This window comes from Triturus cristatus, chromosome 5_2 (assembly GCF_964204655.1).
Source record: "Triturus cristatus chromosome 5_2, aTriCri1.1, whole genome shotgun sequence".
NCBI classification, from domain to species: domain Eukaryota; kingdom Metazoa; phylum Chordata; class Amphibia; order Caudata; family Salamandridae; genus Triturus; species Triturus cristatus.
Window position 1 is genome coordinate 222,242,360 of NC_140588.1, and position 13,068 is coordinate 222,255,427.

General features: G+C 45.0%; 1 protein-coding gene across 1 annotated transcript in view; it reads right to left on the reverse strand.

Annotated features, from left to right (window-relative positions):
• The window catches only part of RAB12 (RAB12, member RAS oncogene family), a 127,772-nt gene that overhangs the window by 50,765 nt on the left and 63,939 nt on the right, over positions 1-13,068 (reverse strand). Inside the window, exon 2 of the mRNA XM_085607003.1 lies at positions 5,343-5,403. Coding sequence (XP_085463129.1) covers positions 5,343-5,403 — 61 coding nt within the window. The remainder of the gene's footprint in view (positions 1-5,342; positions 5,404-13,068) is intronic.

Genomic DNA, 13,068 nt, shown 5'->3' on the forward strand with positions numbered 1-13,068 from the left:
CCAATTCTTAGAACACTCAATGAACAAAAAGTCTTACTGAGCAAAGATCATTAGACTTCTGAAAGGTGGCTGCACAAAGTTTCTGACTCATACATTGTGCTTTCAGTACCCAAAGGCTAGCCAACGTTTACAGTGGACCAGGACTCCCGAAAGGGTGGCCATCTCAGTATTATGAGCCGCCGTCCTTTATGGATTTCTATTATCACAACTTTGGCTTTTAATGGCTGGTGAACTTCTAATTGCTCAAAGAAAAACAGCGGACTCTTGTAGCCAACTGCTTGTTTGGTTTATCGACACCTCCCCAGGTATGGATTTACTGTTTTTCTTAGCTCCTCTTATAGTCAAAGTCCCCTCTTTTCTGCCAGTGGGCAACATTAATTTCTGGGCTGACGAACCCACGCATCCGGAGGAAGCTCAGCTGGACGCGGTATGTGCCACTTTCGATTTCAAATAATTTATTAATCTTCCCAATGACTCAGCTGCCCATATTCTCGATTATGTTTCTGCCCCTACAAAGTTATTTTCTTTCACTGATGTTACATGGCTACTTTGGTTGGACAACAATCCGGTCAGTTTTAACCTCTTTATTTCTTGGGCTGTCTTGAACAAGGCTCATTGTGATATTATGAGAAAGAGATAGTATCTCGTTATCCTTGAAAAACTGGAACTTACCCTTATTAGTCCCCCGATAATGTATTCGGATTTGAATATAGCTATCTAAGTGAGTCTTTGCACAAATAACATGATATATATGATTATACTAATAATCCAAAGTCAGCCATTGGTTTAAACAAAGTGCATGACCTACCTTTATCAGACCAATCACTAAAAACTCTTGATTCAGAATGATGATGAACTTACCTGCTTGTAATAGTCACAGGAGGAAGAAATGAATTATGTTGTGCCATGTAAGAGAGTATGCCCTGCAGGCAAAACTAGAACAGCAGACCATGTCCATACAAAGGCCCAGCTCCCTCAGTAAGCAGAGAGAAGAGAATAGATCTCACATGGAAAATAGGCAAAGCTTTTCCACAAGAAATGGAATCAGCAAGAATGCTTGTAAACCTAGTAAGCATGCATAATCAGAATCTGTCTACTGTAAGCAATGGCCACAATACAGCTTTTCTCACCGATTTCTGGTGGCCGCACATACGCTTTCTAATTTAATCTTCCACAGTTGAAGGGGTAGTTTTTATGACAATTACAAATTTAAATCAGATGAGCCAGAAGAGCAAATAGTGTTTGTCGTTTTTGTGCACAGCTTACAGTTTTGTGTGCCTTTCTAGTAAAAGACCATGTCTGGATCCTACAAACAGATCCAGAACCAGCTTTCTTAGTTCACTGAAAAGATGAGGGCACTGTCAAGACTACGTAACACTACAGAGCTCTACTATTAGCACACAACCAAATCTGTGTGCAGAGCAGTCGGCTGTGTTAAAATCAGTGTGCCCAAGACCACAGCGGTCTTCTTCACAGTTGTAAATGTATGTTTTTTTATATAGCGCCGATCACCACTACGGGTATCTCAGCGCTGTATTCATACCGCTGAAGGAACCCTTCCTGGCTTTCCATGTGAGGTGTCCACTCCTGGGCACCCCCATGGTGAAGGCCAGGCATCCCAGCGCTGTTGGGGCCGTTGTGGAGATTAAGCAAGCTATTGCCCAGAGTTGCAGCGTGGGACCCATGATTAGAATAGGCACTGAGGCGAGAATATCCGGTCCGCAGAATTTATAGCCCGAGACCCTGCCGCGACGGGAATCGAACCCTGGTCCCGGACCAGTGCTCTGCATCGAGGTCTGCCGCGCTAACCATTGAGCCACACTTCTCCACAGTTGTTTGAGTAAGGCATCCAGAATACTGCTCAAACGTCACTGTTTTTATGGTAAGGAGCTTACACAGTGAATTTTTATGTGACCAAACTGCATCAGCCTCTCGCATGCAATAATATTTATATTTGAAGATATACTCTGCTGCAAAGGACAAATAAATTATTAAGATTAATTACCAAAGCACCATTTGAAACATGGAAATTGGTCTTGGAAGTGGGACAACTTTTTGTGCTTGCTTAATTATTAACAACCTAAATTTGCCAGGCTGCAGTACAAGAAGGCCCACAGCATACTAAAGACTTCTGCCCTTGTATCCTACGATGCAGTATTACACCGGATAACATGAGCAATTAGTGGCGTTTTCTTTGCAGAGGGTGCAGCATTTTACGGGGAAGCATGCCTTTTCCACTTCCTGTTCCATTTGCACTCCACAGGTCTGCAGCACTTTTGAAGACAGCATGGTGAGACAACAAGGTCTTTAGCAGAGATGGTCTTGTAAGACAAGTCTCTATGTCGTGCTGAGACGAGTTGGCATTTACTTGCTCCCATACTGGTCTCCTCCTAAATCTTCAAGTGTTATGTCTTCTGGGCTTACCCTGTAGGGTATAGTAAGATCACCCTGTACGTCAACCTGATCCATCTATATCTAAATGGGGGGTGGGGGGTGTAAATGAACCTACTGTAGGTGCTGGTAATTCTATCTCACTATCACCTTTTTGCCTGTTGTGACCTGCCCTCTTTGGTACCGCTTGAAAAAGCATCAAAGACTTTTGAAAATATTTTTTTTTTTACTTTTTCTAAGTCAGTTGCTCTTGGTTAGACTACTAACCTCGTAGAAAAAAGTAAGTTCTCTTTGGATCGTTCCATTTTTAATTCTATCATCCTCGATCTTCGTTTGACGAACAGTCATGACCCTCTGGTTTGACTGTCCGTGGAAGTGGTGCTGTGGCTCTTCTCTGTAATCTTTCATGCGTCTTATTTTGTAGTTAGAAAAGGTTTCATATTTAGCACAAAAAAAAAGCACCAACAAGTTTGTGTAAGCCTTCAACCATTGACTTAGTTTTCAATTTTGCAGATGCTATTTTGTGCTTAGAAACCATCTTTTTTCGACAGCGATGGCTAAATCAGAATTAGATATTGCCAGTTTGGGTATTTTTGAAAGTGACAAAAAGCCTTTTGAAATTTTCTTTCGCCATATTTGTGAATTTCACCGTGGCTTCAATTTCACCCTATGCTTCTTTTGCCCATTTCGAGATTATTGTATCCTTCTTCAGAGGGAAAAAACCCAATTTCTGCAAGTTCAGCTCCGAATGCACAAAGATTGCTGGAATCAGATTTTTACGATATGCCTTAGAGCAGGGGTCTCCAACCATTTCTGCAATAAGAGCTACTTTAATGCAAAGACCATCATCCTGTGCTACTAAGTGTTGAAATAGTGACCACATCAGTCAAGAAGACATTACTGGCCAGCTTATTCATGATTAGTCGCAGTGACCTTGGTGCATCAGGCAGGGTTGCCAATAGGAATGTAAAAAGGCTTTGTCAAAGTGGAGTGGCTCTACGTGAGTAATACATAACCGCTATATTGCCATTGGCACACCAAGGTAATATTGCTGCGTATGTCTCCCCTATGCCACATGATTTCATTCAAATATCAGCTAATAACTTCTGAGAATATACACATTTTTATCTTGAATACACTCAAGATTTTGGTTTATACCTATTAACTAGATCAAGCAAAAGCTGCTGATTTAGTAGGATGGGCTGCATAAAAAAAAAAAAAAAAGATACTTGCAAATAGCGAGAGGCCTACTGGTAGCACACAAGGTACTCGTTGGAGACTCATGCCTTAGAGGGTCAAAGGCTGTTGATCTCTTACTTTTAGAGCATGGGGTTTCATTTTTAAGTAAGAAAGCAATCCTTGACCTCGTCATCACAAACAAGACGCGATTTGCACACCATCCGCATGTCACGCGACACAAGTTTTCCATGATAAACAGGGCAAAGCATAAAGGGTGCTCTTTCCATAGCTAAATATGCAGAAAAGGCACTGAAAAAAAACACATACAAAATAAAATATATCTGTAACCGTTCATATTCTACAACCTGGACCTCATTTGGTGTACTCCTTTTGAAAATCGAGTCTAGTTTTAGTTTTTTAATGGCTTGCTTCCTGGAGATGTATCTAGCGTCTCCTCTGACAAGATCTGTACGTATTTAGTTGCTGTATAAACTTTTTATTGTTTAAAAGCAACAGTAGCTCTCCTCCTCGCTTCTGAAACCACCAGTGGAAGAAAATAACCTAAACCTTGTGGTCATGCACAAGGGCATAGTGGACTTAGAATCGAAATAATTAGGGGGCAGGATGGTTCGACGTAGGGACAATGTCCAAAACAACTTCTTGATGTACTCGTCAATATTTTCCCAACCACTAAAGTGAGGAATAACGCACAGTCTGTGATTGTAGAATAGGTTTGCGCCGCAAAACAGGAAATGGACCACTGTCAAGCCACAGGGTTATTACGTCTCTTCAAGACAATTTAGGATTTCCAGCGTATCCAGTAAATACATCTTCAAAAACCTCTCAAGTGATTGGCTACCTCTCAGCAACCTCTCCATTAGACACTCTTCTCTCACTATTTTGATGCGCCCACAATAGCGCAGAGCCCATTTGTGAACACTTCAACTGTCTCACTATCCTCATTTGATAATATATATATATATATATATACACAAAATACATATACATACATAGAGGGAATTGGGTCAGTTCTTCTCACCCTCTTCTGTTCATCTGTTATTTACACTTTACTTCTGCACAGCAAAGAGAACGGAACAATGGGTCATACCACTTCAATCATTTCCCCTTCTTTCACTTTAAACAACTGCATTTTGTCTAATGTGCAAATCTGCCTGCACTTTAAAGCCAGGACAGGTGGGCCAATGCTCTCCTTTGCCAATTTTTTTTCTTTCCATTCATTAGCCTTCATTTGTTTTAGTCATCCTGGTGTGTCTGAATCAAGTTTTCATGAGTACAGTAAATAAAATCGAATAATAGCACCTTTTCTTAGTGCCCAAATAATCTTATTTTTCTTTGAAGTTCATTTAATCTCAAAAGGGTTTAAATAAAGCACTTCTAAGTAGAACTATTTGCCAGTCAGTACCTATACTGATCTAGTAAAGATGTAGGCTGTGGTTAATTGTTTTCTAAATGCATTATTTGTACTGGAAACCATATGGTTGCCAGATTTATGGGGAATATTTTGTCTGTGATATATACCTGCACTAAAAAATATATAGATCTCCATTGCACCAGTTTGCCAAGAGCAGGCATATTAGCTTTGCCAATGCTAGTTTAAATAGGCTTTTTTTTAAACTTGTAAAGCTGTGCCTCTGGAATGAATTAATTTAAGAAACAGAAATGCGGGAGTGGTGGAGGCAGTTGTTTAAACTAGGTACAAGGTCAGGTATTTGGCGTACACGCACCAGAGCATGCTGCTTTGCTTCACTTACCAGATCTGTAACCTAATTTTCTTTCCTCTCAGTTCCACGGTTTTGATTTTAAAATCGACACCTGAAAAAAAGACGAAAAAAAGAAAAACAATAAGCACAAATCACTGAGACAAATCCAGAAATAAGTCTCAGCAAAAATAATGGAGAAGGGTGTACTGTTTAATGTAAGATTTAGTCTGGCTTCTATCCCCGCTTCCCTCAAAACATGAAGCTCAGCAAATGGCGTGTCTTTTTTCTACAACGAGCAGACACCATGGTGAGCTGGCATGAAGTGTAAAGTAATTATATTCACGAAAATCCACCCAGTCAAATCCGTGTTCGCAATCGGCGATTTACCCATATGCTTGAAACTATGAACATTTTAAGATGTATTCTGTTCAAAGCAGACGATCAAATTCCACGTTAAAGATACAATATTTTGCCTTAAGACTACAATTGAGAAAATTCAACTAGATCATTGTAGGCCCTAAATTGTAGAACAGGAGAGCATGGGCACATGTAGTTGACTCATGAAAAGGGACAGCAGACAAAATACTGTCAGCAGGAACCACAGTGAAAGCGCTAATTATAGTCAGATGAGCCACACAGCCTTCCGAATTTTCACAAGTCAAAATAAAGTGGGCGAAAAAGCACAAATACATGAGTTCCCACGAAACCAGTTTATTAGGGGGCAAGTGGAGCTCTTATTAATGCAGTAACATCGTTCTAAAATGTTCATCTATTTGTGTCTGTCTGGAATTTAAAAAAAACAGAATGGAAAATATTTCCAATTAGTTCATTTTGCAAAAACGAAAATAGAAAATAAAGCTAGTAAGTGCATTTCCTCCCACCGTTTTCGATTACTACCTGCACAACTTTGGTTGTGTGAAGCACAGGGGTAAATATGTCTACCATAGCACTAAAGGATAGAATGTGTGTTGGTGAAAATCAAAAAGGTCCCTGGTTCTAGACACCGACCAGTTCATGATTGTGAAGTCCAGCAAGTTGGCTGGGTGGTCTGCTGAGGTCAGGAAAGTCCACAACACCCTGCGCCATCTAGTGCGAAGATGTAGAAGCCCTGTTGGTGGTAGTCAGAAGAGGCCAGACGGCCACCCTCCTATTAATTTCTGGACCCACGAGGCAATCTAAACGGTCCTCACTTGAAGACCTGGTAGATTTCCCTTAAATCACACTCTAGTTTGGACGATTATTCAGCATCAGCAGTTTGCAAAGGGTGCAAGATTTTTTAAAAACTTTTTGAGCATACAGAATGTATGACAATTGTCTCATAATTCACACATAAATTGAGCAAGTCACATATGAGGTTTTATTTCAGACTTCGATTTCTCATTTGGAACCCCCTTTTTCAAAACATCATGTGCTATTTACTGAGATGAATTTTGTATATTTTGGATGTTTACGTTTTCGAGTAGAACAGTTCATTAGAACTTTTATCAAAATGAAGTAATTCCCTACTTAAATATGTATGTATGTATGTTTATGGTATTTCTATAGGCAAACCAAAAGGCAGCATAGAATTGTACAGGTTCAAATACAAGTCAAATGTCAGAGTGTTAAGAGAGGTAGCTGGGTTGTGCTGGTCAATACCTTGTGATGTATTCTCTTTAAAGAGGTGAGTGTTCAACTCTTTCCTAAATTAGAGCAGCGTTAGGGCGGACCTGAATGATAAAGGAAAATTGTTTCAGGTCCCAGGTGTATAAATACAAAGACTTGCTGTCCTTTTTTTACTTTTTATTTAAACTTCGTAGTCTGCAGTCTGATGGTGTTCTAGCTAAGGTGTGCAGAGAACCACCAGAGAGGAGGACTTTATCTGCAACATCAGCGGGGGTGCTGGATTTATAAAAAAAAATACAGTAGGTTTTGAAAATGGTGCTGGCAGCCAATTGGAGCCAATGTGTTCCCATCAATAGGAGAGTGAAGGGGTCATAGTTCTTTGTGTCCTCAATGAGATGTGCTGCAACATGCAGGATGCCATTAATTTGCGCCAGTGTGGAGTCTGAGAAACATGGAGCAAGACATTTCCACCATCCAGAGTACAAGGAATTGGAATAGTATAAATATCACTTTATGGAAGATCTAGTTTCACTTTCGTTAGAAGAGAGAGCTGGTACCAGTCAGTCTTAGTTTTTGGCAAAGTGTTTTGTGAGGGTGATTTCCAGGCTGATTCCAAGTGACTTTGCATTCAGTGACAGTTGAGTTTCAAAGCAGTCAAGGGTCATGTCACTCAGCCAGGTTGGATTGTTTTTTTTGTTGTTATTCTTGGCAAATAACAGGAATGCTGTCTTGATTAGGTTGAGCTTCATGGAGGTGCTGGACATCCAGGTCTGTATGACATGCATGCAGTGTTTGAGACACTGAATGCCCAAAGCAAGGGTGACTTTCAAGCAGAGTTGTGTATCATAGTCATACTGATAAATCTTGAAGGTGTTATAAGTGAGTAAATCACCAGTTGGATTCATGTCAAGGTTGAAGATGACAGAAAACAGTGCCCATGTAAACAAACTTAACGCAGTGGATATAGTGCGTTTTACGAAAAGCAGGGAGCATACGGTGAGACAATCATTATGTGGCTCATGACAAGTATACCTTTTTGAATCCACTTTTTCTAATATAATCTCTTACCTACAAAGCAAATTTCAGTATTGGCTCAAATAAAACATGAGCAGTCTATAGTCTACCTTAACGTTTGAACATATACAAGACTGTAAAGTGATTTGTCTCAACTGCAAACTGAATTCTCTGTCACTCTGGTCTGCTCTAATGCCGGTTATGTCTAAGTCTAAGCGCCAGGATACCCGTATGGTGGCAGTTTGCGCTCTATAAGAACTAAATACAATACAATACAATTCAAAGATGAACTGTGAAATTATCAGCTGCGAATAATTATTGTATAAAGTAACCCGAGGAGGCACCTTTTTCTGCAGGTCCAGTTGAGCAGGTCTGAATCACTTGGACGCAAATTTAGCTACTTCATGCATTATAAAATATGGCAATTCTTAAGGTCGGGAAACCCAAATCCAGGTTTGGAGATTGGAATCCTAAACTTTCTGATGGAAAAGACTGGTTAGCAGTTGACATTCTGGACAAAATCTATGTTAAGTGCTCTTATGTTATGTTAAGTGTTCTTATAACTCGCAACAGCTACTCCGAGGAGTGTCCCGGCGCGAATCCAAGAGGAGTCTCTGAACTACACCACCCTCAATTACGGAAACAGGTAGGTTTTTAAAAGTTTCTTGACGGTAAACGGATCATGAGTATTGCGCAGTGAAAACAGAAGGGCATTCCAAGCCTGGGCAGCCTTACCGGCCAGGGAGCAGCCGCCCATTTTATGCCGGATGAAGCGGGGCACCCTAGCTTGAAGGAGGGCTGAAATGCGCAGTTGTCTCAGCGGGACATAGAAGGAGAACCGCTTCTGTAAGTAGGCAGGCCTGTGCCCATAGAGGGTACGATGAGCAATAACCAGAGATTTGAATTTAACCCGATCCGCCACAGGAAGCCAGTGGAGTACGCGGAGATGTTCCCGCACGCTGCACTTCTTAGCGGTTCCCAAGAGAAGCCTGGCAGCCGCATTCTGAATGACCTGGAGTCTATTCAGAGAATATCCAGGAATGCCTATGTACAACGCGTTAGCGTAGTCCAATCGGGAAAGGATCAAGGCACGGATGACCGTCTCTTTGGCCGGCCTAGGGAGGAGGGGTAAAAAACTCCTTAGTGTTTTAGGAAGGCCGAAGCAGCTGCCTGAGAGCTTTTTCACCTGAACAGAAAAGGAGAGGTTATCCTCGAACCACACTCCTAGGTTTTTCGCGGATTTGCCATTAGAGGTTGGTAGGGGGAACCCATGAGGCCAGATCGAGAGTCTGAAGCCAGGGGGGAATTTGCCGAAGAGAAGGATCTCTGACTTGTCTTCGTTACATTTGAGTTGGGCCGACGCAAGCCACTTGAAGACCGAAAACAAGCAGTGCTGAACGAAGGATACAGAGTCCTCATGCTTTCCCCAGGTAAAGAGGAGCCGGGTGTCATCAGCGTAGGCTATCACCTTAGCCCCCAACCCCTCTGCTAAGTAGACCAGAGGAGTGACGTAGATGTTAAAAAGAAGGGGCTAAGGGAAGACCCCTGTGGACACCAGTGGTGACCGGATGCTGTGTTGAGGCGGCCGGTGGCAGCCAGAACTGTTGGGCCCGCCCTTCAAGAAAGGACCTCAGCCAGCCCCAGGCCTGAGACACCTATCTCAGTGAGTCGGGTGAGCAGCAGGGAGTGTGATTCCGTGTCAAATGCCACCAACAGGTCGAGCATTACCAGTGCTGCTCTCCCACCGACATCTAAGCACTCGTGGATGGCTTTGGATATCTCCCGAGCGCAGACTCGGTGCTTTAAGAGGAGCGAGACTGTGCTGGATGCAGAACATCAGACCCCTCAACAAACTCTGTGAGTTGTCTGGTCACCACCTTCTCACAGACTTTTGCTAAGCTGGGCAGGAGGGAGATAGGGCGATAATTCCCAGGGATCAGGGGATCAAGAGTGGGCTTCATCAAAAGGGGAAGGATTTTAGCCTGTTTCCAGGCCTCCAGTACCCGCGCCTCACGAAGGGAGGCGTTTATGATCAAATTAACTTTGGGGTTGATTATCTCCACGACTGCAGCAAGCAGACTCGCCGTACAGGGGTCCGTGGGCGAGCCCGAATTTAAGCCCTTCAGGATTTTAAGTGAGCTAGACAGATCCACGGATGAAAAAGCCAGCAGGGTGTGCCTGGGAGCAACATGCAAGATGGCAGTAGGCGCAGCGACAGGCGAAGGTACGGGGCAGGAGGTGAAGGCTGCCTGAATCGTGCGTATTTTATCCATAAAAAAATTGGATAAAGTGTTACACCAGCCCTCAGTGGCTGGGAGAGGGCACGATTGTGCTGCAGGGGACGTAAAACTCTGAACAATGGAGAAAATCTCCTTGGAGTTATTTTGTGCCTGTTCAATGCGGGTTGCAAAGTACTGCCTCTTAGCTTGTGTTATCGCAGTATAATAGATTTTTTGTCTGCCCCTGAGAGCGGCCTTAGCCAGGGCACAGTACTCACTAAGGCGCAAAGCACGTTCCAGTTTTTTACACTCCTGCTTAAGCATGGACAGGTCCGGGGTAAACCAGGGTTTAGATGGCGATTCTCTGGAGAACTTGAATGAGGTAGGTGTGGCAAGCATGTTCGCCGAATTGGATAACCAATTAGAAAAGCCCGCAAGACTCCCGTCAAGAACCGAGGTAAGTGCGGGTCTAGAAGCCACCAGAGCCGTGGCCAGTTTGGACGGTTCCATGTTTTTTGAAAGCCGGTTTCCGGTAGCAGGGGCCCGAAGGGCAGGCCGGGGCTATCTCCCAGGAAAAATAGGTGAGACAATGGTCTGACCAAGCGACTGTAAGAGGATCTTCAGCCATGATAGCGAAATTGGAACAGATGGGGCCAAGAATACGACCTCCTTGATGAGTATGGCGGATGACCCATTGAGACAATTGGGCCAGCTGGAGGATGTCACCAAAAACAAGTGAGTCACTTAATTCGGCCTGGTCAAGATGAATATTCAAATTCCCCAATACCAAGTATTGTGGGAATCGAAGAGCCCTGGAGGTTACTGCATCACCCTATGATTGCAGGAAGGACCTAGCCGGGCCTGGGGGCCGATAGATCAGAGAACCTCCCAACAAAGAATGGGGGAGAACCAGGTACTAAAATCCAGAGCTTCGCAGTCCCCCCAGATGTGAGAGTCGCCCTTGATGAGGTCCCATGTGTCCCAGTACATGTTCGCTACTCCACCCCCTCCCCCTACCAGGCGATCTGCCCTGGCGATTTTAAAGCCCTTAGGGATGGCAAGAGCAACAAACGGGTCCGATGTGTTATCCAACCACGTTTCTGTAATGAACTGTAAGTCCACTGGTCTGTCCGAGAGGAGCTCAAACACATCAGAATGGTGCTTTCTAAAGGAGCGCACATTAATCAGAGCCGCTGGAATGGACAGCGGTCTAGAGGCCCTAGATAGAGAGGCTAGGGATAGTGGAGATAATACAAAGTCTGACCGTACACTAAAATCACATACAGCACAGATATTGTCCTGAGCAGCCGGCAAATCAAACTGAGATTGGGGGTGACATGCAGGCAAACGAAGCGCGCATAGTGTATTCCTAGAGTAGCAAAGCCTCTCCGGGGTGTCGGAAGACCACCTGGCAGAGTAACTGGCCCTGGCCGCCTCCGGGACGCTGACGGGCGCAGACAGGCTTGCCTTAGGCGCGCCCGCTGCGCGCATCTGCGCAGCGTAATACATAAAAATGCATTTTTGATTAAAAGCATATTTTCAATGCATTAAGTTGCCCAAGGCAAGGCCGTCTGCGCCCGTCCGTGCCTGGACCGCGCCCAGGGCCAGACACCCTGGCCCCCACGAGCACAGCAACCCCAGACACCGCTACGATGCCAACACCCTCCACGCACTCAACGCCGGCCGATCCTCCACCTGCTTCCAGGCCACCCCGAAGCTCACCCACGGATCCTTCACCTGCCGTATCTGCAGCTACACCAGCCAACACACACCGGCACGTCCTGCCCATCCCACCAAAGCAAACCACAACCATCTCAGATGCATACTTCTCAACACCTGCTCTGTCCACAAGCACGCCATCGGACTCTGGAACCTTCTTGATACATCCTCCCCGGACGTCGCCTTCCTGGCGGAGACCGGGATAAACACCTCGGCGCTGGACATACCCATAGCCATTCCGGGCTATGGGTATGACCCGCAGGGACCGATCCGACAGACCAGGAGGAGGAATCGTCATCGTCCACAGGAACACCATTAGAATTTCGAACAACACCGAAGACTTCCTCAGCATGGCCGAACACCTACACTTCCAAATCCACATTGATCACAACACCACCCTCAGAGGAACCCTCATCTACAGACCACCGGGACCCCGACCACGGTTCAGCGACTCCATCACCCACCTCATCGGCACACACTCCCTCACCTCCACAGACTACATCCTCTTCGGAGACCTGAAATTCCACCTCGAGAACACAAAGGACAGCAACTCTGCAACCCTGATCCACAACTTCGGCAACCTCGGACTCCGACAGCTCGTCACGACATCCACCCACGGCACCAGACACACCCTCGACCCCATCTTCCCTGTCAGCAACCACGTCACCTTCAGCCACACCACCGAATTACATTGGACCGACCACCACTGCATCCATTTCTCCTTCAAGAAACACACCGAGCACAACCAACCGGTACGATGCCCACACCGCAGCTGGAACAAACTCACAGAAGAGCAGCTCATCACAACCCTTTCCCGAGGCCATCTACCCGAGCCCTCTGACACTAACACAGCGGCCCACAACCTCAGACAATGGATCGATGACTGCGCTAACACCATCGCCCCGATCAGGAAACCCTCAAACAGGCACACCAACATGAGGGCCATCCGGTTCAATGCCGACCTCCAGACCTCCATGCAAACCAGCCGAAAAGCAGTGGCGCCATGGCCAGACACCAGACAACCACACAGCCCTCAAGAACGCCAGACGCAAGTACCACCAACTCATCCGATCCGCCAAAAGGACCTCCTTCACGGAACGCATCGACAACAACACACACAACAGCAAAGAGCTCTTCAACGTCGTGAAAGAACTCGCCACCCCCAGCTCCAGCTCCAATGACATCCCACCGTCCCAAGAGCTGTGCGACTCCCTGGCCAC